Here is a 25,443-nt window from a genome sequence, read left to right on the forward strand (position 1 = left end):
GGTTCAGAATCGTCAAGTAGGAAAGGGCAGAGCCATACCTCACTTCCTAGACAAGCCCATGGCAATTCCAAGACTTCTCTAGGAAAGCAGAGGCCTTTCTTGGTGCTATCACAACATCCACTCCTAGTAAGTGTTCAGGTCATGAGACCGCCACCTCTGCCTTACTCGGAGCCCCCAGAGTTCAGGATGGCTCAGAAACACTTTCAGAAGCTGGGTTCATTCAGACTTGTTCCAACCAGGAGGAGGCCAGACCTGACCAGGCCTGAGGGACACAATGGAGGGTCCCGAGCCTGTGGGCAAAAAAAGGGACCACACTTGGAACTTGACAAGCTCAGGGGAGGCCTACATGGAGGGCTCTGTCATGGGGAAAAACTCAGTTCTTCTTGCCGACACGGTAAAGAATTACAGGTCAGAAAGTCTATGAGCATACACAGGGTTTCTCGGTGATACCTTCTCATGGAAGAGAGTGGGCCTCGCTGAGGTGGGGGTAAAAGGCAAGAGCATCATGTCCTTTGTCTTGAAGACTTGTATCATTAGTGGGAAGGGGGTGAAGAAGTTACATATTGATTGACGGGTAAAGGTTGTCCAGCTTCCCTGGGAGACATGGCCACCCAAACATAGGTATGTGTGGGGGTCTGTTAGCCCAAATCTTGATCTGGCTCCACACCCCACTTGTTCGTCTTGTCATAAAACAGATGCATGACAAAAGGCAGTTAATTAAGTTGAGGCAGTTACCTAAAATTATTTATGGGCTCTTTCTGTAAGCCTTAGGGACCCCCTCAAAAAGGAGACAGGGACCAGAGACAGGCAATTAACCAAAGCTGTTTTATGGGCTTCTTCGCTGGGCGCTGTGGACCCCCTCCACTTCCCCCTTCTAGACCTTGGGATGAACACAGTTTCAAAGGCTCTCTATCGAGGATAGTGAAAACGATATATAGAATCTCAAGGTGTTAACATGGCATTTCTTGTGATGACCGGAACACCTGGCAACCTCGCTGGGCCAGGCTCAGGACTGCTGTGTTAGTGGGTAAGACAGGTCTCCTTCCTCTCCCTGCCCCGGTTTCCCATCTATCTTACCTAGCAGCTCGAAAAACACCAAGATCGGAAGTAACCACACGAGATGGTCTGAACATAAAAATTCCTAACTGAAAGTGGGTCACAGTGAGAAAGTAGTCACTTCCTGGGTCTGTAGCTTCCTTGACAAAGGTCAATCTTGATCTCAAGTGAGCCTGTCTATTGTCCTTTTGCATCTAAGCTAGAACACCTTTGAAATGCTAACCCCCTTTTCCAGAGGACTCAGGGCACCACCACCACACCACCGCACAAGACCACTCACTCGCACGACCCGACCACCGACCACTCTCTGTGATTGCTCGTTCCCGCACACGCTTCCCTGTGCTGTAAATGGGAATGATCCTGTACCCGCCGACCCCATCTCACTCCACGCAGTCTCAGAGACGTCCCTGCTTTGCGTTCCGCCAGCCTCCCTCCTCTACCACCAGCGAATTTCATGTCGCCTCCCCGTTTCATCTCTCCCGTTGACTGTAACATACAAAATAAGCTGCAAAACTGCCATTCTCCACGGAGCACCTCTCCATCTATTGAGATTTTGCTTCCCGGCAATTGTCATCAATTTGGTTTAAATAAACTCAGAAAAACTCCCTGCAGGTTTGGACGTTTTTTGTGATGACACTACCTAGGTAACCTCCTGCAAACCCTTGTTTGAGTGCCAGAAATCTTTGTTTTGGGAGGGCTCTGCAGAGACCCTAGGCCAATCGGTCCTTAAGTGGATGAGAAAGGAACTGCTGTGGGAAAGGGAGGCACTAAGGGAGGGCCTTGGTCAGAGACCAGCTTCCTCCCCCCGCGGTGCCCCAGTCTAGCTCATCCCTGAGACGCGATCCCAGGAGAGAAGATACCAGCACTGCCCTTGGGGTAGGATCTGGCACCTGTTCCCTGCTTCCTGCTGCCTGTGCCACCCTACTTGGTCCACCGGTGTGAGCGGAAGCCCTCCCCAGGCCCTGCTCCCGCCCCTGCTTTTCCAGGCGCCCACCGCCTCTCCTGTGCTCCGAGGCATTGGGCAAAGGAAGGGCCGTGGCTTGGGGAAGGGGGAGCGGCAGGTTTTCTGAGAGGCCTCAGGAGAGGATTTAAACAAAATGTGCTTTGTTACTTTTCAGACTGGGTAGTACAGAAAAAACAGCCAGGGTCAGAGGACCCCTTAATGAGCTCCTACTGAGCCGTCCCACCCCCCCCCAACCCCCGTGGCAGGCAGAGCTCTGGGGGGTGGGAAATGGGGTGGGGGGTCTCGGCCCCAGGGCCACCCCAGGGGTTCTGCTGTCCTCCCGACATGAGGAGCTGTAGCCTTCTCTCCAGGGTGTCTCTTGTGACCCCAGGAGAAGTGAGCCTCCTGCCTCCAGCGGGCTCTGTGGCGGAATCTGCCCCGCCATGGCTCCGGAGCTGTAGCGCCATGGAACCAGCCAGGTGGGGGCCTGCCTGCCCGGGCCTGGGCCAACCCTAGCACTCAGGAGCCCAGGCAGAACCAGACGTGGGGACCCACAGAACCTCCTCAGCTTTCCTGTTATAGGGCAAGCAGCCGGCCGCAGGCCCAGAGTGGACAGTGCTCATGCCCACCCCTCCCTCCGCAGTCTGGTCCCTGTACTCACCAGCATCCCTTTGGCACCTTTTCCCACCATGGTGGCAGTGGGCTGGGGGCTCTGGAGTCCCAGGCCACAATCACAGGCTCTGCTTCAGCACCTTTCAGGCCACAGACCTCAAGAGCTGTGGAGAGAGCGGAGCGCAGGGTGAGGATCTAGCCCGGGCAGGCCGAGGGAAGGCATGTGTGGCCCTCGGGGCTCTCTGGAACAGGTAGTGCAGGGCCCGGGACACCAGCTGGCAGGCCTCGCTTCCCTCCCACCTTGGCACCCCTCCGCCAGGCCACTTGCCATCTCGCTCCTTCCTCAGTGACCCTGGCTCGGCTGCTCCCTGGCTGTCCTGCTGACCCTTCCCCCGCAGTCCTTCGTCTCCAGCCTTCGTGCCCCAGGGGACAAAGGTCTATTTTTGACTCCAGATGCCCACTTTTATAAAAGATTTTAAAAAAAGAATACAAAACTGGACAGGCTCCAATTGTTTCATCGTTTGTGTGAATGGCTTCAGCCTTTCCCCCAAAGAGGGATTGGCGTGGATCCGCCACCCACCCCACCCAGGCAGCCAGAATGGTCTTTCCTCATCCCCGTGCCACTCAGCTCGGGTTCCAGGGCGACTGCGCTTGTTGTTATGTCACCAACGGGGACCATAGGCTCTGGCCATGCCAAACACACCGTGTGCGGGCATGTTTCCTCGCCCTCGTTCAGGCTGCCTCCCGCCTGCAACACCTCCCAACTCCAGGTGGAATTCCACAAGTCCTTTAAGACCAGGCATAAATGTGCCCTCTTCTCTGTAGCCTCTCCCTCACCCGAATGAACAAATTGCTTCCTCCTTTTTGTTTTGTACAGATATCTACTAGTGTCCTTACTGACTCATGGTAGACTAATTTGCCTTTAAGTCTGTCAACCATGAGTCCCTGGGTCCCCTGAGGGCTCGAATCTGTTTTATTTACCCCTTGGTGCCCAACACCAAGCACAGTGCTCAGCGTGCAGGCAGTGTAGGCTGCCCTGAAGGGAAGTGGGTAGGGCTGAGGCCCTGGAGCGAGGGTCAGCTGAGATCGTGTGGGATGCACACAAGAGGCGATTTGGGGCTGGTGAGCTGGAGGGGCAGCAGGCAAGGCCAGGCAGGTGTATACGGGTGTAATGTCAGGTGCAGATGGTAGAGGGCAGTTTCTGACAGGCCACAGGAGAGGAATCGACCTTCAGGGAGACTCGAAGAATTCTCTCATAGGAGAAAAACCTGGGTCAGATGGACAAGGACATTCAACCACCACAGGGCCTGGTCCCAGGAAGGATTGGGCTCAGCCTCTGGGGACTGCCCCACCCTCCCTCACAGCAGACTCTACTCCAAAGGTTGTTCTGTGCCACTCTGCCCCACCCATATCCATCTGGCAATGGCCATCTCTCACCCACAGGCCCAGGAAGTCTTTGGAAGGCTAAAGAGACCAAGGGAATAAACTCTTTGCCTATGCAAATCAGCCTTGGCTCTGCCCACCAGGTCTCCCACATAGCCTGCAGCAGGTGGGGATGAGATTTATAATCCTTTCCCTTTTGTCAGTCAGCCATGCTGGCCTCTCTACCTCTCCATGTGCCCTCCTAAAGAGGTCCTCATCTTTGGTTTTCTGGGGGCAGTCAGGAGATGGGTGCCACGCTCCCTTAAAGTCATACCCTTGCCCTCCTCACTCACCACACCCTTCCCTCCAAGCTGCAAGCTCTAGATTTGACTTCCCCAAAGCTGTCTCTCTTCAGCTGACAAACAGTAATGATGGTGATGACAGGAGTAACAGCAGATGGCACGAAGAACCACCTCATGGACTGGGAATTATGCCTTCTGGTCAGATGAGTAAGCTGAGGACCCTGCGCGCTGGAATGTAGGTGTGCTCTCACTCAGGATGTCCCAGAGCACCGAGTGCAAACACAGTCCACATCCTCAGCATGCTTACAGGTTCCCGTGGAAAAGGTGGCTTGGTGGATGCTCTAGAATGAGTTAAGTGTATAGATTTGCTGCTTCTCCAGCCTCTGCCATTTATGTTAAATGGCCCCATCCATCCATGCAAAAAGAACCAACCGAGTGGCATGACAGGCCTGGCCCTCTTCTAGATGTTGGAGATGCACATCACCCAGGCACCAGGCCGGCCCCTAACCCACCACTGACGAGTTCAGCATGTGATGAAGAGCTTGGGCTCTGGCACCTGGCAGCCCTGGGCTGGAATTCTGGCTCTGCCATTCACTGGGTTATGTGACTTCAAGCAAGTTACTTAACCCCTCTGAGCCTCAGTGTTGTCTGTCTGGAAGATGGGGCTAATAATCCTTTGTACATTCTGAAGTTTCTGCTTCATTTTTCACTTGACTACAAGTCCTCCACACTTCCCTCCCCTCCAATGCATTAATCTTCCCAAAGTCCCAAAGCTCTGATTTCCTCCAATAGTTCCCCACAGCCACCAGGATATGGCCTAAACTGTTTGTCAGGCATTTGAGGTTGGCTACAATTCATTTATTCCACAAATATTTATTTCAGGCTTCCTCTGGGCTAGACCTGTGCTAGCACCAGGAACTCATGGGTCTCTGCCTTCCTGCAGCTTATGGGATAGGGGGAATGAGTGAAACTGGTCTCCCAAATGTATATAATTAAAGACCGAGATAAAAGGTGTGAAGCAGAAAGATCCTTAAAGGGTGGGGGGCTGACCTTCTGTCTGAGAGTCACAGAGGGCTTCCCTGAGGAAATGATATTTGAGAGTCAGAGGGAGTTAATTTGGCAAAGTAGCAATAGTGAGGGAGGAAGAGGAAGAAAGATTTAAGCAAATGAAATAATGTAGGAAAGACCATAAGGTTGTGGCTCAGAGAGCCAGGGAGAAAGTGGCCAAACATGGACATAGACAGAGGAGCAGAGTCAGGGCTTTTGGGGCTTGGGTTTTAGTCTTTATCCTGAAGGTGACGGCACACACTGAAGGCTTAAAGCAGAGTTGTAATTGATGTGGAGCAACCGGCAGAATGTGCACTTGGAAAACATCACCCTAGGTGCAGTGTGGAGAAAGGGAAGAGAGGAAATCAATCAGGAACAGGCCAGGCCAGAGATGAGGGGGCTTGTTTAGGAAGGTGATGATGAGGTGGGGAAAGGTGTACAGATTTGAGAAAAATATGTACGATAACATTGGAAGGCGTTAGTGATGAATTGGACTTTGGGAATGAGGAATAAGGAAGGGTTTTTGGTTTCTGCTGGTGCAACAGGAGAAAGCCAGAGCCCACCCGAGAGACAGGAACACTGCTGGTGTGGAGCGGGGAGAGGATGGGCTGAGTCAGGCAAGTTGGGGTTGAGTTGCCTGTGAGCTACCCCAGGGTGGGTGGTGGGAGGGTAGTCACAGGACCCGCCCACCTTTAGTCTCACTGCTCAGTCTTTCCTCTCCCCTCCAAAGGGGACTGTCAGGTCAGTCAATTTTAAGGGTCCATCTGGGCCAAGCCCCTGCAGTCCTCTCTGGGGATGAAAAGGGGTCAGGCTCTTCCCCTGTCTTCAAGGACCTCACGTTTAAGAAAAAGACGGAGGGAGCATAATCTCCATTCAGTGTGATGGAGGGAATGCAGGGGCTGTGGGCGCAGAGAGGAGACCTTGATCTGCCTTGAGCCCAGATTGGTTACCAGGGCCACCTGCGGCCACGTGGGACTATCCATCATTCCCAGAGGGTTCTTGCTTCCATGCCTTTGCTCCTGTGGTTTCCTCTTCCTTGAGTGTCCTTGTCTCCATTCCCATCTGTATATATCCTATCCATCTTCAAAATGTCCCAATGCCTTTATCTTCAAGGAGCCTTTTTTTTTCTGCCTCCCAATTGCAATCTTTCTACTGTACGCCCAAAGCACGCTGTGTACATCTGTTTAAAACTCTTGTCACACAGTGTTGAGGCAGTTGCGTGTGTCCAAATCTGGTGCCCCAGCAGCCAGAGAGATCTCCCAGGCAGCGGTGTGATTCTTCCGTGTCCCTAGGGCTGGGCACTGATTGGTATCTCCGCAGTCGCAGTATATGCCAAGTAAGGGGCGTTTTCTCTGCGGTCCTTGTAAATATTTGGGCATGCTCAGTGTCGCCTATTATCCCCTTTCTAGAACCAGTCCCCTCACCCACTACACTCCCCAATCTTCTGTTGTCTCCTCACTTCCGTAGTCTTTGACCTCCCAGGTCCTTCTCTCCTCCACTCCTTGACCCCCAATCTTTACCATCTAATAGCCACAGCAGCATCAGTCTGGTTTCAGCAAAGAAATAGACTCAGGCTTTGTGTGAGAGCTATCAGAGAGCCGGGGACTTGGCTCCTTTAAGTGCCCAACCAGGAGGCGTGGCCTGCGGAGAGCAGGCCCGAAAGGAGGAGCGGCTCCTTTAAGAAGCGGCCCATCGACTGAGCAGAGGCCCCAGCCAGCAGGCCGGGGTGCGGTCGCTTTGGGGGCTGCGGTAACACCCGGAGCACCCCTATTCCTCGAAGCGTGGCGCGTCTGCTTTAATCAGGGTGAGAGGTTGGGGGTGGGGGACGTTACATCAGCTACTACGTGTGGACCTCTCAGCTGCCGAGGAGGCGGCGGTCCCGCCCCCGCCCCCTGCGGTGGAAAAGTACCGGGGTGCCCAGGTACCCGCCCCCTCGCCCCGCCCCGGGCTGGCTCCGGCACTCTCCAGGCCCTCCGGGTGAAACCCCCTCCCGTCTGGCCCGGGCCCCTGGCCCCGTCTCTTCTCCCTCCCGGCCTTGGCTTCGGGGTGCGGGGTGCCGGTTGGGGTGGGCGCCTCTGGCTGCTAGGCCCCTGCCCTCACCTGTGGCCACCCGGGCGCGCCCTACAGGCGCCCAGAATGAAGGTTGGAATGGGGAAGGCACAGATTCTTCCCAGGGTGGCAGCCTGCAAAGAACTCCACGGCCGTAGTCTTTTCTTTTCCAAAGCCATGGCTGAGAGTCGCGGACAAAGAGCCAGAGGGCGCCGGACTCTCTGGCATGGTTTTCTGGGACTGGCGAGCGCGCGGGGACCCGCACGGGGCTAGCGTTTGGGCAGGCAGATAGGGAGACAAGCGGGCTGGAGAGACTAGATAGGCAGCCAGGGTGGCCGGCAGTGCGAAGAGAAGAAGCCGGAGCTAGCATGCTGAGCGCAAACACAGTCTGTAGGTTCCCGGCCCCGGTAGACCCCCGGCGCGCAGAACTACTGGCGCCCAGACAAGCCGCGACACACTCTGGTTCCAGCTCTACCCGCACAACCTCGCGCCCGCCACCCTCCATCAAGCGGGCGTCCGCACGCAGCGCCCCCACTCTGGGAGCAGCCCCCCTCCTTTCCTGCCTGCTTCGGCTCCTTGGTGACAGTGGTGACACCCAGACGCGCACACCTACCCCGACCTTAGCGGCGAGACAGACATTCCCGTACGTGCACCCACACTCTTAACTACAGATGCCTGTATGCATGCGCGATCTCTCTCTCTCTCTCTCTCTCTCTCTCTCTCTCACACACACACACACACACACACACACACACACACACACACACACGTACACGTCCTGGGGCTCAATCCCGAGGAGCCATCAAACACCCAGACCGACAGCAGGACCGGCAGAGGTGCGGGCTGCAGCGCCCCCTTCCCCCAGCCCCCTTACCATGCTGCAGCCCCTGGCCCAGGCGTGCTGGGTCCGCACCGCGGTGCGCCCAGGTGGCTTTCTTAAAGGGAAAGTTGCATCAGCTTCCCGAGGTTTAGTGCCGCCCCGAGTCCGCCCGCCCCGCGGCGCTGCTCTCGGCTCCTCCAGTGCTTGTTGTGTTTTGGTTTCGGGGAGGCGGGGACCAGGAGTTTGGTGAAAGTTTGGAGAGTGGGGAGGGCTTGGGAGCCCTAGCCAAGTCCCTCCCCTCCCTGAACAGCTCCCCTGGCTGCCCAACCCTCCCTCCACCCCCACCTCCCCGCCCCCCGCATCCCCACCCTTCCTGGCGGACTTCTCAGGCTCCTCCTCCCAGGGAATAAAATTACAAATCGCTCCAGCTTTCAGATGATTGATCCCCTCTAACCCCTGGGAGGGGGCCCCACAAAGGAGCCCCCTTCTCCGTCCCTGCCTCTCTGCCTTCCAGCTGGGGCCCTTGGAGAAAGCAGATGTCGTCCCCTTCGGGCTAGGCTGGAATGAAGCCAGAAGGCCTGGGGCACTTCGGGGGGCCCGGGCTCGAGTTAGCCTGCCAGGCCCCCAGCCTTCTGCGCCTGCGTTCCCCCTAGAGAGAAGTGAGAGCAAATTCCATTCCCTTTGGAGCTGCGCGGCTAGGGACTGTGGGCACAGCTGGGTAAGGCCTGGGTCCTACTTAGAACTGGAGGTTTGGGAGTAATCTTTTCTCCAGGGACCCTCCTTTGACCACTGGCTTGGTCAACCCTACTCTGGCCATTGTGTTACGTGGGCTGCAGACACAAACCTGGGCCCCTTCTTCCCTCCCTGGGGAGACAGACCAAGGTTCTACCTTCAGCTAAAGAAGACTTTGCCAAAAGGAGCTTTGGCGAGCCTCAGTTTCCTCCCTGGAGAAATGGAGAGGACAAGCAAGGAAATGCAGATACTTACATGTGAAACATTGCTGCGGGCTGCCTCTGGGACAAATGCTTGGCAGGGATAGAAAGGGGCTCCCCCATTTGCTTACCTTGTGAGAGCCTCCAGCTTTTGGGGAGAAGAGCCAGTAAACACTGGCCATCAGAACAAATACTGTTGTCCCTTCCTGAGTGGGACACCTGCTTGGGAAGGGACCACCTGGAGGATAGGCTCCCCTCTGCACCCTGAGTCTGTTCCTCACTGTTATCTGGCCAGGAAACAAGTTTTATTCGTTCCCTGGGACAACCAGCCTGCAAGAAGATGCGGCACACCCTGTCTGGGTGTCGTCCTGCAAACCCAAACTTGCTGGTTCAATTCCCTGTCAGGGCACATGCCTGGGTTTCAGGCCACGTCCGCAGCTGGGGATGTGTGAGAGACAACAGATCCCCGTTTCTCTCGCAATGATTGTTTCTCTTCCTTTCCTTCTCCTCCCCTTTCCCTCTCTCTAGAAATAAATTAATACAGTAGTAAAGAAGAAGAAGAAGCTGCCGAGGCACATGTGCCAAACTTGCACGAGATCAGTTGACGAGGGAGATTGCCTTTATTAACTTACAGTCGGAGGCACTGAGGACAATAGCAGGTGTCAGGCACAGACCGACTGTGCACAACACTGACGTCCCCAGGGCCCTGCTATTTAGAATTGACAGCCTGGTGCTGTCGGAGCCTTGATCAGATCTGGGAAGACAGGCTGGTCCCATCAGCAAGATTTCCATTTTCACTTTGTCCCCACACCTGGTATGCATAACGTGTTTGGGATTTATCATCTCCTGTGAATGAACTGTGGGTGCTGTGTGTGTGCATGCACCTCTGCCCGAGCAGTCTGCTGTGTCTGTGGGTCTGCGTGGGAGGGTCTTATGGCAGAGTGACCGGGCGTGCACCACAGCAGTTGTGTGTGGTGGTGTGTGGATGTGCCGAGCTCTGGGGAGCAGGCAGATTTGATCCGAGCCCTCCTTGCCTCTCCTGCCAGGACATAAATTCAACTTCTGATCTCTCCCTCCCTCCTGAGGCTTGTCAAAAAGGGCCACCACACAGGAAGGCAGGAAAGAAGCTGTTGGAAGAGGCTCCCAATTAGCGGAGTGGGGACAAGGGAGAATGTGAGGCGGGGTGGGTGATGGCTTCCTTCCCTCTTGACTGAGGGTGGGAGGGCAGGTGGCGGGAAGAGGGCACTGTGTCAGTGAAAGTTCTAAAAGTTGTCACGGCCCAGGGAAAGTGGGGCTCCCCACCTCATACCTCAAGACACCATACAAGGGAGGCTGGAGGGTACTGAGATCAGGACCCCCAGTGGGGGCTCCCTCAGGCCAGGCTGGGGGCCGGGTGCTCAGGATCCAGCCTTCTGAGTCCTTGCCAAAGAGAGAGGAAGACAGAGTTTGAAATTAATCTGAGGTCAGGGAGGCAGCCTAGCACTTCAGCCCGTGGGGTGGTGAAAAGAGATTATCCCTGTGATGTTTAGGGAAGTTAGAGATACTGCCCACGAGGGTTTTGCTAGACAAACAGATGACATAACACAAAGTATATTTATGGATGTTGTATTTTGCCCATCGAGATCCAGAAAGGGTTTCAGGAAACCACACGGTGAGTTAAATCCCAAGAGGCTTGTGAGAAAAGATTCTAGTTTGAAAAGCCATCTCTACGAAACAGGGTCTGGAGCAGCTGTTTTTTCCCTGACCAGAACGAGGCCCCAAGGGAGGCAGGTCTGGGCTGAGCCCAGATCAGAGCTGGCCGTGGGCCAGCTGGCTCAGGGGGTGAGAAGGGCATGTATGTATAGTAGGGGGGATCAAGCCTGAGGACAGACGGGAGGACCGCTGGGGTCAGATATCTGGCCTGCTCTGGTCTGAGGCAGGGCGGCAGGAGAACTCGAGGCAGGCTGGGCCCCGCCCACCACGGGCCCAGAGTCTCCGGGCCTCCAGTTTCAGCGCTGTTTCCTTGGAGGCCGGTACCCAACCTCAGCTCCCCAGTACTGGTTGGCTTCCTCGTTTGTCTTCCACCTGCAGGAGGTCAAGGCCTCTGCTGGGACTCAGGATCAGTGCAGATGTGCATCTGGTGGAAATAGGGATGAGGCCAGACGTGGGTCACTTCTGGGGGGCGCTGCAGGAGCTGGTAGCATTGGGACCTCTGTGAAGGGTTGCTGGGAGCCCTGCTGAGAAGTGCGGGGAGGGTGGACACTGAGTTGCATACTGGTTTCACCAGTGGTCGCCACCTCCTTGGGGCCCCAGGAGCTGGAAAACATGATTGACAATGGGCTCAGCTGTCAGGTTCTTCCTCCCTTGAACTTGGAGCACAGTGGTCAGTGCCTGGCACATTCCCTCCCCTGTCCCAATGCAGAGGAACAAGTTAGATTGGGTCTAGATCCAAGAGCTGTCCCCAGGGCCCCATGTGCCCCTCAAGACACCGGGTTGTGCTTTCCCTGGCCCTGCCCCCGGGCGCAGCATCAGTCAACCCCCCCGGGCCCACAGCAGGGCTCCAGGTTGGACCTCAATGATTGCAGGTAAAATTAGGCACACAGGTGGAAACACTGACTTTGGCCCTGCCTGAGGGGACAGCCCTGACATCCAATCCAATGGCCAGACACCTAAATACCTTAGAGATCCCAAGACCAGAAGTCCCAATGTGAAGGGTGCCAGAGCTCCCCATGTTGTCAAAAACCCAAAACACAGAGTTCCCAATACCTAGTGCCCAACATCCAGGACACTCAAGCTTCCTAACACCCAACTTGCAGGGACCCAGTGTCCCAATTCCCAGGAAAAGAAGCCAGAGGGGAGGAGGTGGTGCCCGGGCACGACCCAAGTCCCTCCAGTGACTGGTGTTATTTGAGGATTGGCCGTCACCGAACCTGGGGCTGGTGGTGGTGTTGGAGGCCGCAGCACCACTTCCTCAGTGCTCCCTTTCTGGGTCTGGAGAGGGCAAGAGGGGCTGCAGGAGGGATGGCTTTTCCTCCAGCCCCTGCCCCACCCGGGTTTGCAGGACCTGTGAAATGAGAGCCCATTTACTCCCCACCTGTGAGTGTGCTGGGGTCGGGCTCATCTCTAGGAAGACTGTCACGGAAGAAAAGGGGTTCCTGCTCTTCCGTCTGGGTCCTATGGCAATAGGACTGTTGCTCTCTTGCTGGGGGTCAACACGTTTCTGTCTGTGGCTGCTGTGTGGCCAAGGGCACAGCTGTGAGGATGAATGGCTGTTGACGTGTGATGATGTTGGTGCGCGGCTGTGAGCATAGACTGTGTCAGCAAGCTGACATTTGTGACTGTCACAATGGGTCTGATTATGTCCATCTGTCCAGACATCATTATAAACCCTCTCTGCCTCACTGCTTTTCCAAGAGATGGGATGTAAAGCCCCTCTTCCCTAAGACCCCCAGGTTCTGAGGCTCAGGCCTCCCTGTGGGCAGCAAGGGGCTGATGCCCATAGTCACTGGCAGCAGGCCTGCAGACTCCTCCCAAAGCCCGTATGCCTGTCAGACCCAACGATTCTTTGGATTGGGAAGATAGGAAGAGTAGTGGCTATGAGTGGAGCACTGACACCCAAAATAGCCATCTACCCTGGGGGGAATCCTGTGACACCCCTCTGCCCAGTGTACCCAACCTGGCCTGCTGACCTGGAGCCTGAGTAGGGCTCCTGTCTGACTCTACTTCCCCCAATCTCACCTAAGTAAGCCCTTCAGAATGGAAGGAGGGACAGAGTAATTCTGTCATTACAAATTATGATATCACAGGGAATTATGACATCACAGGCACTGACACCAGGCTTAGGCGTAGGTGGTACATGGCTGGCTGGCTGGCTGGGTGGGGCTGCATCTGTAGGTACCTCCACACAACTCCCAGCAGCTGGGGATGGCAGGGCTGGATAAGGCCGTGTGCAAAGGCCCTGCCTTATCTGTCCCCCCCACATGCTTGATAAGCCTCTTACCATGGGCTGGCCCAGGGTGCAGGCAGGGAGCTGGCTGGAAGAGGGGCCAGGGTCAGCTGGAGCTGGCTGAGCTCCAGCACAGACAGCTGGGACCAGAGTCCTAGCAGAGCCCCAGGAGGAGGGAGGGGAAGGGTCCCCAGGAGAGCAATGTAGAGCAGGGGTTAGGAACATGGTTCTGAAGCCAGGCTGCCCACCCTCATGTCCTAGGTCTTCCACTTAATAAGGGGTAAACTGGGATCTTAGTTTCTGTAATAACCTGTAATTAGAATACTATTAGCAGTGACTCAATCATAGTATTGTTGTGAGGATTAAAGATGTGTGAAAGAAGCACAGAGGAGAGCTGGTGTACAGGAAACACTCATCTTCCGCCTAGGAGAGATCAGGAGGCTCCCCAGGAAGTGCCCACTTACCCAGAGCACGTCTGGGTGGCCTGGGCCTCACTGGGGTTTCCAGGAGCTGCACAGCCCATGGGGACACATTCCCACACCTTCCCAGTCTGCGCTCGCCTCAGGGATCCTTTCCAAGAATTCTGGCCTTTCTGGCATGGTTTCTTCTAGTAATCCCTGAAGACACCGTGGGGACCTGGGATCCTCTGGTGACAAGCCACATGTGGCAGTTATGACTGGATCCCCGGGGCACATCTGGCCAGACAAGACGCTGTCACTTGACTGGTTATTTTATGTCATCCTCGCATGAAGTTTACAAGGCAGGAACTATCTCCATTTCCTAGAACGAAACCTGAGAGAGAGGAAATAATCTTCCCGAGATTACAGAACCAGCGAGTGGGAGAGCTGGAAGTCGAAGCCAGGTCGGCTGGTCCCTAAAACCCACGCTCTCACCTTGCGAACATCATGCACACATGGCCGCGTGGTGGCCCAGCGGAGGCTTTATGTGCCGTACTGATGGTCTGAGTGAAACTGTGATTGGCTGTATGGCCACTGAATCTCTCCGACTCCCAGTTATAAAAGAGTGTGAATTGGTTTTGAGCACAATGAGGTGGAGTGTCACTTTGGTGTGGCTGCATGCGTTGCACAAGTATAAGCATGGTTGGGCTCGCCATTTGTGTTGTGTGAGATCAGTCTGCTTGTGTGTGGTGTACGTGTGTGTGTGGTGTGAGTGTGTGTGTGGTGTGCAGGGGCGTGGTGTGGCTGGCGGGACTGTGTCGGGGGAGGTGACAGAGGGCCCTGAGTTCCCAGCGCCCCTTGCCTTTGCCTTCCCAGGACACGCATGATGGATGACTCCTCGTGCCTGATGTGCTCCCGTGGGCCTGCCCTGTTCTCATTCTCCCCTCTCCCCTGCTTTTTTTTTCTTTTTTTGGAAGTAATGCAAATAGTACCACAAATGGAGTTGGTTTTCATTTTTTTTCCATGGGATATTTGTTGAAAGCATATTATAAACCTTTGTGTGATATCTCGGAAAAGTCATTAGAAAGGAAAGTAAACATGGCTATTCTAATTCTTTAATTTGAGCAGGTCAGTTCTCATTTGTTCTCAAGGTGGTAATCACAGATTCTGGGGGTCTCCAAGATCCTTACAGGGGATCCACAAGGCAAAAATCATTTTCATAGTAATACTAAATTGTTACTTGCTGTTTTCACTTTGCTGATATTTGTGCTGATGATGCAAGAGCAGCAGTGGGCAAGGCTGCTGGCACCCAGAGGGAATCAAGGCGTGGCTCCCAACTGTACTGGCAGTCCTTGCATTTGTCTCTGCCAGGATTCATGCACAGGAAAAAAAGGAGGGAGGGAGGGAGGGAGGGAAGGAAGGAAGGAAGGAAGGAAGGAAGGAAGGAAGGAAGGGAGGAAGGAAGGAAGGAAGGAAGAAAAGGGCTAGTTTCACTTAGAAATTTCCTTAGTGAAGCAGTAAAATTATTAATTTTAACTTTTAACCCTTGAGCACATGTCTTTATACTTTGCGTGACGAAGGGGAAGTGTATAGAAAGCATGTCTGCTGCTGACTGAAGGGTGATCATTATCTCAAGGAAAAGGACTTACGAGGCAGAGTTGTGAGCCGAAAGTCACTTCTTTACTGAACACTAGTTTTACTTAAAACAACAAATGACAAAAAAAATGCAGACTTGGACATTTTGGATACGTTTTCTGGAAAGCGAATGGAGTGAGCCTGTCACTTCAAGGGGGAAAAAACTATTCGTGTTTGTTGCCAATGATAAAATTAAAACTTTAAAATGAAAATTAGAATTTGGAAAACTTCTATCTGCTACTGTAAGTTTGAAAGCTTCTCAATTTTAATGAGATTGGTAATGATATTAACAAATGCATGTGGCTTTTTTTTTGCCTTGTGACATGAAATGTGTCAATATTTGGAAGATCTGCATAACTTAGTGATTCAATATTCATCACTGAACCAAATGGCTAGTACTAGAATCAAGTCATGCATAGATAAAAGATTTATTCGAAGTGCAAAGCTACCCAATAGAACTTCCGGTCAAGATGGCAGTGTAGATGGACATAGGTCACCTCTTCGCACAACCACATCAAAATTACAACTAAAATAGACAACAACCATCATGCAGAACCTTCAGAAATCAAGTTGAATAGAAGCCTGACAACTACAGATTAAAGAAACCACATCCATGCACACGGGTAGGAGGAGGGCAGATGTGGAATGGGCTGGTCCCTCACACGTATGGTGGATAAAAATTTGGGAGGTATATCTCGGGAGTGAGGAGTCCCAGTCCCATACCAGGCCCCACAGCCCAGGGTACCAGTGGCAGGAACGTAAATCTGCATAGCTTCTGGCTACAAAACCCAGCAGGGATTGAGTTGCGGAGAAACTGCTGGAGCCTCAAGCAGTTCCTCTTAAAGAACCCACAAAAGAATTCACCTACTCAGACTTACTCCCTCTGAGCTCCAGCAGAGGGGGCAGCAGCTTGAAAGGCACTAGGGGCCTACAGGGAGGAACTGAAGTGGCTGGCATCAAGGTGAGCAGAGGCCACAGTCAACTTTTCTGAGCCTTCCCCCCGAAGAGCCAGCAAGCTGGTGCCATATCTGTGACTTCATCAACCTGGCTAACACTGTTTGACTCACCTTGGAGATCCCCAGAGATTCCACCCCACCTAAATTACGGGCCCATCCAAGGTGCTTTCCCACATAAATGGCTGGTCTTAGCTCACAAGTGGCAAACACAAGGCCTATGGACCGAATCTGGCCCTCCACCTTGTTTGATCCGGCCTGGTACCTTGTTTCTACTCGGCGGCAGTGCCAAGCTCTCGCTTAACTTTTAAGGAGTAGTTACAGTCATATAGTCTTAAAATTACATTTGGCCCTTTGAAGGCAACTGCGAGGCTGATGTGGCCCCCCAGTAAAAATGAGTTTGATACCCCTGTCTTAGCTCATGCTTCACAACTTCCTAAATCCTATCAAACAAGCAACAGCTGGCCTCAGTGAGCTTCAGGCCAGACACTAGCAGCAGCCAGACTAGATTCACAGCTTGGCTTCACCTGGGAATCACCAAGCCCAACACAAGTAGCAGTAATCTCAGATTGCTTTATATCTTAGGCAGGGTGACCAAGGCAAAATACAGGTGGGGGCTGGCCTTGGCCTGCATCACCTGGGAAACCCCAGGACCAGCATACCCAGTGGACAGTTACAGACCATGTCAAAGCACCACCACTCTGCCCCTGCATAGCTGATCCTCCATGGAGGGTGGTGGTTGGTGGTCATAGCCAGTCCTTGCAGCTGACTGGCTTGGGTAAATCTCTCCCATTGATCTGCCAACAGCAACCAAAGCTCAACAACAAGAGGAGGGCGTACTCATCCCACATGAAGGGTGCACCTCGAGTACCCAGCTTGGGTGATAGGGGAAGCTGTGCCACTAGACTCTACAAGACACCTATTACATTAGGCCAGACTACCAAGACATGGAGTCAAAGGAGGTCTACCTAGTATATAGAGACAAACACAGGGAGGCTGCCAAAACAGAGACAAACAAACATGACCCAAATGAAAGAACAGATCAAAACTCCATAAAAAGAGTGAAATGAAATAGAGATGAACAAGCTATCAGATGCAGAGTTCAAAACATTGGTTATAAGGATGTTCAAGGAACTTAGTGCAGACCTCAGCAGCATAAAAAAGATCCAGTCAGAAACAAAGGATGTACTCATTGAAGTAAAGAACAATTTACAGGGAACAACAGTAAAGTGGATGAAGCAGAGAATCAAATCAATGATTTGGAATATAAGGAAGCAAAAAACAACTATGCAGAATGACAAGAAGAAAAAAGAATTGAAAAAAATGAGCATAGCATAAGCAGACTCTGGAACAACTTCAAGAGGTCAGACATTCTCATTTAAGGTTACCAGAAGGGGAAGAGAAAGAGCAAAGAATTGGAAATCTATTTGAAAAAATAATGAAAGAAAACTTCCCTAATCTGGTGAAGGAAATAGACATGCAAATCCAGGAAGCACAGAGAGTCCCAAACAAAATGGATCAAAAGAGTTCCATTCCAAGACACATCATAATTAAAATGCCAAGAGTTAAAGATAAAGAGAGAATCTTAAATGTAGCCAGAGAAAAGAAGTTAGTTACCTATAGCAGAGATCCCATAAGACTGTCAGGTGCTTTCTCAAAAGAAACTTTGCTGGCTAGAAGGGAATGGCAAGAAATATTCAAAGTAGTGAAAAGCAGGGACCTACAGCCAAGATCGCTCTACCCAGCAAAGCTATCATTTAGAATTGAAGGGCAGATAAAGAGCTTCCCAGACAAGAAAAATCTAAAGGAGTTCATATCACTAAACCATTATATCATGAATGTTAAAGGGACTTATTTAAGAAAAAGAAGATCAAAACTATGAACAACAAAATGGCAAAAAATACATATCTATCAGGAATTGAAGCTAAAAATTAAACTAAGCAAACAAGAATAACATAGACAGAATCATGGAAATGGAGAACATTTTGATGGTTGCCAGATGGGAGGGAGGTGTAGGGGAATGGGTGAAGAGGTGAGGGGCTTAAGAAATACAAATAGGTAGTTACAGAATTAGCCATGGGGATGTAAAGTACAGTATAGGACATGAAGTAGCCAAAGAACTTACACTCATGACCCATGGACATGAACAATGGTGGGGAGGATTGCCTGAGGGATTGGGGGGGTGCTGCATGGAGGGAGCAAAGGGAAAAATTGGGACTACTGTAATAGCATAATCAATAAAATATAATTTAAAAAAATTCCTGTCAAGATACCAATAACATATTTCACAGAACTAGAACAAATATTTCAAAAATTTATATGGAACCACAAAAGGCCTTAAATAGCAACAAAGATCTTGGGAAAGAAAACAAAGTATATCAAACTATACTATAAGGCCATAGTAAGCAAAACAGCGTGGTACTGGCATAGATCAATAAAAACAGACATATAGATTAATGGAACAGAATAGAGAACCCAGAAATAAACCCACACCTTTAGAGTCAATTAATATTTGACAGAGGAGGCAAGCACATACAATGGGCTAAAGATAGTTTACTCAATAAATGGTGTTGGGAAAATCGGACAGATATACACAGAAAAATGAAACTAGACCACCTTCCCACGCCACACACAAGAATAAACTCAAAATGGATTAAAGACTTAAATGTTAGAACCGAAACCATAAAAATCCTAGAAGAAAACATAGGCAGTAAATGGGACTACAACAAACTAAAACGTTTTTGCACAGCAAAGGAAACCATCAATAAAATAAAAAGACAGCCTACTCAATGGGAGAATGTAATTGCTGATATACCTGATAAGAGGTTAATATCCAAAATTTATAAAGAATTTATAAAAACATAAAAAAACAATCCAATTAAAAAGTGGGCAAAGGACCTGAATAGACACATTTCTGAAGAGGACATACAGAAGGCCATAGATGTATGAAAAGATGCTCAACATCACTAATCATCAGAGAGATGCAAATTAAAACCACAGTGAGATACCATCTCACACTGGTCAGAATGGCCATCATCAATACATCAACAAACAACAAGTGCTGGTGAGGACGTGGAGAAAGGGGAGCCCTGTGCACTGTTGGTGGGAAAGCAGCTTGGTGCAGCCACTGTGAAAGGCAGTATGGAGTTTCCTCAAAAAAATTAAAACTATAATGCAGTGATTCCACCTCTGAGAATTTATCAGAAGAAACCCAAAATCCTAATTCAAAAGAATATAAGCACCCCTATGTTCATTGCAACATTATTTACAATTGCCAAGATTTGGAAGCAGAGCAAGTATCCAACAGTAGACGAGTGGATAAAACAACTGTGGAACATCACACAATGGAGTTCTACTCAGCTGAAAAGGAGAAGAAAATTTTACCCTTGGCAACGGTATGGATGGACCTGGAGAACATGATGCTAAGTGAAATAAGCAAGTTAGAGGAAGACAGATATCAATGATTTACCCACATGTGGAGTCTAATGAACATACTGAACTAACAGGCAGAACAGAGACAGACTCACAGGTAGAGAGAAGGCTGACAGCTCTGGTGGAGGGGTAGGGGGTGGAGGTATGGAGCAAAAAAGAAAAAGGACTCCTGGACACGGACCATAGTGTGGCGATTTCAGAGGGGAGGTGGGTGGCTGGGAGTGGGAAAGGGCATAAACGGTAACAGAAAAAATAGAATAAAAATACAAAGAGCAAAATAATGTAATAAACTTATCCTTGGGTAAGGAGATTTTTAAAAAAATAATAAAAATAACATCTTGTTCACCTCAAACTTACACAATGTTATATGTTAATTATATTTCAATTTAAAAAAGGAGTTCTTATTTGTTTTTGTCCTAGATCTTTGTTATTATTAATGTAGTACCGAAAATAAGCTTATTTTATTGCTTCCATTACAGTGCATACAAACTACAGATGTCCAGCCTGTTCCCAGTGTGGCTGGCGACGTCCTCTCTCCATCGGGGAATGTGTGTGTTGTTACCTTCTCCCTGTGCAGCCTGGTCTTCCTCGGTGAGAAGAGTTGACCGCTCCTGCCTCCGGGGCAGACCACAGCAGCGGGCTGGCCCGCCTCTGCCCACTCACTGGTGTTCCTGCTTCGTTTCCTCTCTTCTGTTTCTAAGCACACTTTTTTTTTAAAAGCTACTATTTATTGAGCACATCCTGTGTTAACTTTAACTCATTTTCTCACTTAATCCTCACCACGACTCTACAAGCTAGACGCTCTTTTATGAACAAGAAAACGCAACCTCAGAGGGGTTAAGAGAAATCTCGAGGAACGGCATTGACCTTTGATTCCTTTAAATGTATACCTTCAAAAGCTATCCATCTCAAGATGAGTACTTCAACAACTGCTTTCAGTACCGCAGCTCCACTGCCTGGAGAGACCAGCACTGATCCTCACTGAGCCCCCACTGAGTCCTCACGTTGGGGTCCTTGCCTCTGAGCCTCCACGGAGGCCATGTCATGTTTAGGGTTTGTCTGCCCCAAGCCTGGGAGACAGCCCCTCTCGGGGGCAGCAGAGGGCGTGGAGCCTGGAGGTGAGGGGAGCTGGTGGAGAGGGGCCTGCACTGACAGAAGCAGGAGTGAGACGAACCTTGGGCTTTCAGCTCCTGCCATGGTCAAGAATGTTCCCAGACAACACTGACCTCTCACCCCAACCCACCTCAGCTCAAGGATCCACTGTCCCCACCACCCCCACTTCAAGAACCAGCAGCTGCCTCTGGAGCAACTGGGGCATCGCCATGGCAACCGGGCCAGGCCAGCATGGGGTGGGGTGGGGCTGCTTTAAAGCCCTTTAGTGCCCCCAAACACAGGCCCCATTCTCTCATATTGGTAATGCTCAGGGGTCCTGTGGATTAGAGGGTCCAGAAAAGGAGGGATCATCCACTCCCCACCACGTCTCTCAACTCAGAGGAAGATGTTTCTCTGGTCTCAGCCGGGTTCTTTCTGAGACAGTCAGAGTGGGAAACTCCAGCTCTCTGTCCAGACCCCGCCCCCCAGCCCTCACTAGCGCTCCAGGTGCTGTTGGGCGCCTCTTCCTCCTCCTGGCATCCTGGGGGCAGAACTAGAGGGGAAGCTGGGAGGGTCTGACCTCTTGCCTCTCCCCGTGCCCCTGTGGCATGTCCGGGATGAGATCTTGTCAGTGGAGCACCTGATGGAGGAGCAGAAGAATAAACGTGGTGGATAGGGCTGCCCAGGGCTTGGTGACCTAGACAGAGGCCTTGTGTGGGCGATTAGCTGTCACACTGGGTCTAAGCTCCTTACCCTCAGAATCTGGCCTCCCCACCCCCAGGTCTAATCCAGAGGTGGGGGAGGGACCTCGGTGGGTCCCCAGTGACCCATTTAGCATAACCAGCTGTGGCCTTGTAGGGGCTGGACCTCTTATTGTCCCTGTCTCTGTGAGTCTCCCTGTTTCTTTGGGTTTCTCTGCCCCCCCCCTTGCCTTGTGTTGTGTGCCTGTGTTTCTGTCTTCCTGCCTCCATGAATATTTTGTGCCTCGTGTCTGTGGGGAACTCTGTGGCCCTGACTCCATGAAACCGTGGTCGATGACAGAGGGCAGGGACCACTGGGTGCTGGTTTACACAGATCTGTGACAGGACAGTGGATGACAGGAAGTCTTAAGACACAGACTGGTAGGTGCCATGAGGTTTTAGACAACACAGAGTCTAGGTAACAATGCACTGTAGGTGACCCCGGGTGTGAGAAATACAGTGTTATTTGTAGTTGACACACAGATTCGGTGACCCTGTGTTGTGGTTAGCACAGGAACTGAGTGACTCAACAAGAGCAATTCAGAAAGAACGTGGGAGGCAGGAGAGTGGCTGCGGTGGTTTTCGACCGGGGGGGCAACCCTCCCTCCCTGGGGACATTCCGCTGCGCTGCAGATACGTTTGGTTGTCACGACTAGGGGGAAGGTGTGCTACTAGCATCTCTGGAGAGAGGCCAGGATCCTGCTCAAGATCCCACAAAGCACAAGAGAGCCCCCACCCCCAACAAAGAATGATCTGGCCCAGTTTGAAATCCCAGCGCTTACACTCTGAGACGCTGGGCAAACTTTCTCATCTCTAACCCAAGTAGTGCCTTCCTGAGGTTCTTGGGATTACTGAGTCGATAATTGCACAGTGTTTAGAGTAGAGCTGGCATGTAAGTGCTGTTTATCGACTCCTCTTTGGAGAGTAGATCTAGATTCGGGGACTTAAATATTCTCTCCCTTTCTGCTTAGAGCTTCTACGTCAGACAGGCTTCTTCCACTGCAGGAAACCACATGGCCAGCAGCAGCCAACGTCACGCCAGTTTATGGATATTGGAGGCCAAGACACAAGTCCGGAAGACCCGCCTGATTGGTTTAGCTTGCTCCTATGATCCGACCATGCTCTGTGGGAAGCCTTCACTGAGACCAGAACCACCTGACTGGGGAGGGAGCATTGTTTTCCACAGGGAGGAGAAGCTGTTATGGAGTAGGGAAGGGCACCTGAGCAGGCCAAGGTGCTGGATGCCCCTTCACAGGGGTTGTGGATGAATCTGGGTTGATGCCCTGTCTGATCCATTAGGGCTCTAGGTGGCGCTGTGGAGCACAATGGCTTCTGTGAGCGAATCTGTTCAAACTTTTCAAAAGCAGTCAATCCTGTTGACCACACTGTTTCTTACAACACTTTTTTTTCTCTAGCTTTTTTTGACAATGCAATGTCTCGATTTCCCTCTTTCTTCTCTTCTGGCAGCTTCTCCGTCTCCTTTCTGGTTTTACCAAGCCTAGAAACGGCGGAGGCGCTCAAACTCAACCCCAGACTCTGCATTCTCAGCCCTTTCAAAGGGGCTTATGGTGCCATCTCACTGGTAGTTTGAAGCTGCCATTATAGGAGTATTGACACCACAGAGAATGAAATGCTACAAATCAGAGTCCCTTGTTTTTGTTGGAGAAACAATGGTCAAACGGTAGCCAGCACACCACTGTCCGTCGACACAAAAACTCGGTTTCACCTAGACCTTGTCTCACCCACAACCCTGTGTCACTCACACCCTTTCTCAGCCATAACCCCGTCTCACACACACCCCAATGCCACACTGAAACTCAACCCCAGTGTAAATAACCCTAAACCCATTTTCAAGCGGAGCGTGTGTGTCTCGCGGTCATTTACCCTTCTGAGTTCTCTGGACACTGCCATCAGCAACGCAGCATCGCTCTTACCAAGGTGCAGGCAGCCCACTGTCGTCACTGGCTGAGGCGGCGCACATCGGTGCCGCCCAGACACTCCTTACGTGGTTCATCATCCCCTAGGCTTGTATGTAAAGAAGTACCGATATTCTGTTTAGGATGAGCTCACTTGGCAATATAAGAAAAACAAAACACATGTCAGCCTGTGTTTGAGAAATTTTCCACAAGGTTTGGTGAAGGGTAATGATAATAGTCAACACATATGGAGCACTTACTAGTATTGTGTCATATCGAAACACTTTCTATATTAACTCATTGTGTAAATACATGTTAACTCTTCTAATCTTCACAACAAGCCTGGGGAGTAGATACTCTTACTTTCCTCCTTAAACAGCTGAGGACACCAGTGCACAGAGAGGAAGTGCCTTGCCGGAGTCCACATCCAGTCTAACATCGTTAGAAAATAGCTCATCCAGGATTTGCTCCCAGGCAGTCTGGCTTAAAACATGCACTCCCAACAGCCACCAGCTAGAGTGTATTTATGTGTAGTTAGGCTGGCTTTGATTTTTAAGCGTACAATAAGAAGCTATGTGGTATAGTTAGCAAGGCTTGGTCATAGAAATGTTTTCATTGTGAAAGTTTGCTCAGTTTTGTTTTTCTAAGATAACGCAGTTGCGCTGATAGCATTGCTCGACCCAATCCTCTGAGTAGGCTAATGAGATATTAGTCATGACTTTTAATATAAAAACCTTGGGGAGAGAAAACAGTAAGAGCTGGTCCCAGGGTGAAGGATAAGGGTGGGAGGGAGGGAAGGAGGGAGGGAGGGAGGAGGAGGAGGGAAGAGGCGGTGATGACCAGGAGAACTAGTCTAGCTAGATGGGGTCCAGCCCAGTCAGAGGATGGAACTGCCATGGTTGACAAGTCCTTTATTTTTGGATGATGACCCAAGACCCAATCCAACCCTTTGACTTACTTTCCTGGAGCTTTGACAAAGGTCCTGCACAGTCACATCAACTTCACTAATAACACATCTGCCATCGGTCACATACATCTTGAGGGAAAGAATGCCTGCGCTGTGAGACCATCTTGCCCTGGAGTCAGGGGCGTGAGAATAGGGGCATGGACGGGGTGCTACTTCCTTCCTTATTTGTGTCACCTATTTCCTTCCTCGGTGCTTAGTACGAGGAATAGTCAGATAGAAAAACATGGATGGGTTAGACAGAAAGAGGAGTGTGCCCCTGGGAGTTCACAGAAGCTGAGCTGCAACAAATTATCGCCAGAGGTGGGGTTATAACGCTCTCTAGTGGACACTTTAGGAATTTATGCACTATCAGATTTTGGAGGTGGCAAATTAAGGCAGGGTAAATCCATCAAGGGCAAGGTTATTTAGCAGGAGGTTGGCCCCAAGAGTGTTTGGAAAGCAGGCCCATAGGAGATCACTCTGTGTGTGTGTGGGGGTGGGCACGGTCTGGCGGGGTGGAGCTGTGCGGCCTCACCTAACTTCACCATGCAAAAGTCAGGGAAATGGTTATGGAGCCAAAATGTGGGAGTAGCTGAAGGCAATGACCCAAAGAGACTTCATTTTAAAAAGTGAGAAAGCCCAAGGCTGCGGAGGTAGGAACTTTCCCCATCTCTTGAAGTAGTCTGAATAAGGTGATTTTAATAAGAAGGCACAGCCAGTAACTTTCTAAGCAGAACTGGACGCATGCCTGGCCGTTCTGGATGTCCAGTTAAGCTGAGAAATGCCCTGATTCCCCGGGTTCCCTTGACTCAACCAGAGCAGAGGAGGACCAAGAGGTATGACAGGCACAGGGACATGAAAGGACGTGCTCGTCAGAACGGGGAAATGGAAGGGCTTGGTGGGAGAGGGGTCGATGAAAGCAGGTAAGAGAGGCTTCTTAACGGTGTCTGTTTTTGTCTTTAAATGTGTGGTCAATGTTTTCCCCTTTTACGAAGGCACCACGCTCTTGTGTGTGGATCCCAAAACTTTTTGATATGGTTGGATATACAACTACGTGATTGAAAATTTGTGTTTGAGAATTTAGAAAATATTCTTTTGCCCTAGCCAGGTAGCTCAGTTGGTTAGAGCATCATCCTGACATGCCAAGGTTGTGGGTTCAATCCCCTGTCAGGGCACATAGAAGAATTAACCAATGAATGTATAAATAAGTGGAACAACAATTCAATGTCTCTCTCTCTCTCTCTCTCTCTCTCTCTCTCCCTTTCTTCTCTCTCTCAAATCAA

The 25,443-nt window shown here is 51.1% G+C and overlaps 1 protein-coding gene and 1 long non-coding RNA gene across 4 annotated transcripts in view; both read right to left on the reverse strand.

Annotated features, from left to right (window-relative positions):
• Positions 1-8,408, reverse strand: part of SLC6A9 (solute carrier family 6 member 9) — a 32,174-nt gene extending 23,766 nt beyond the window's left edge. The window contains exons 1-2 of one of the 3 annotated variants that reach the window (XM_045858935.1): positions 8,246-8,408; positions 2,661-2,775 (exon numbers count right to left, since the gene is read on the reverse strand). In XM_045858935.1, the coding sequence (XP_045714891.1) occupies positions 2,661-2,690 (30 nt within the window). In that variant the 5' untranslated portion in view covers positions 2,691-2,775; positions 8,246-8,408. Of the gene's footprint in view, positions 1-2,660; positions 2,776-3,314; positions 3,334-7,984; positions 8,069-8,245 lie in introns of those variants that run through there. The other 2 variants (XM_045858936.1, XM_045858937.1) reach the window with 2 other exon arrangements.
• A 2,304-nt stretch (positions 8,409-10,712) lies between these two features.
• LOC123831758 lies at positions 10,713-21,233 on the reverse strand. Its single transcript, XR_006787953.1, has 2 exons — positions 20,029-21,233; positions 10,713-11,418 (listed from the first exon to the last, which is right to left on the reverse strand). It is a non-coding gene; the product is annotated as an uncharacterized LOC123831758 (long non-coding RNA).
• Between the last annotated feature and the right edge of the window lie 4,210 nt (positions 21,234-25,443).

The sequence above is a fragment of the Phyllostomus hastatus genome, unplaced genomic scaffold (assembly GCF_019186645.2).
Source record: "Phyllostomus hastatus isolate PE091 unplaced genomic scaffold, TTU_PhHast_1.1 phas_scaffold_182, whole genome shotgun sequence".
Classification (NCBI taxonomy): domain Eukaryota; kingdom Metazoa; phylum Chordata; class Mammalia; order Chiroptera; family Phyllostomidae; genus Phyllostomus; species Phyllostomus hastatus.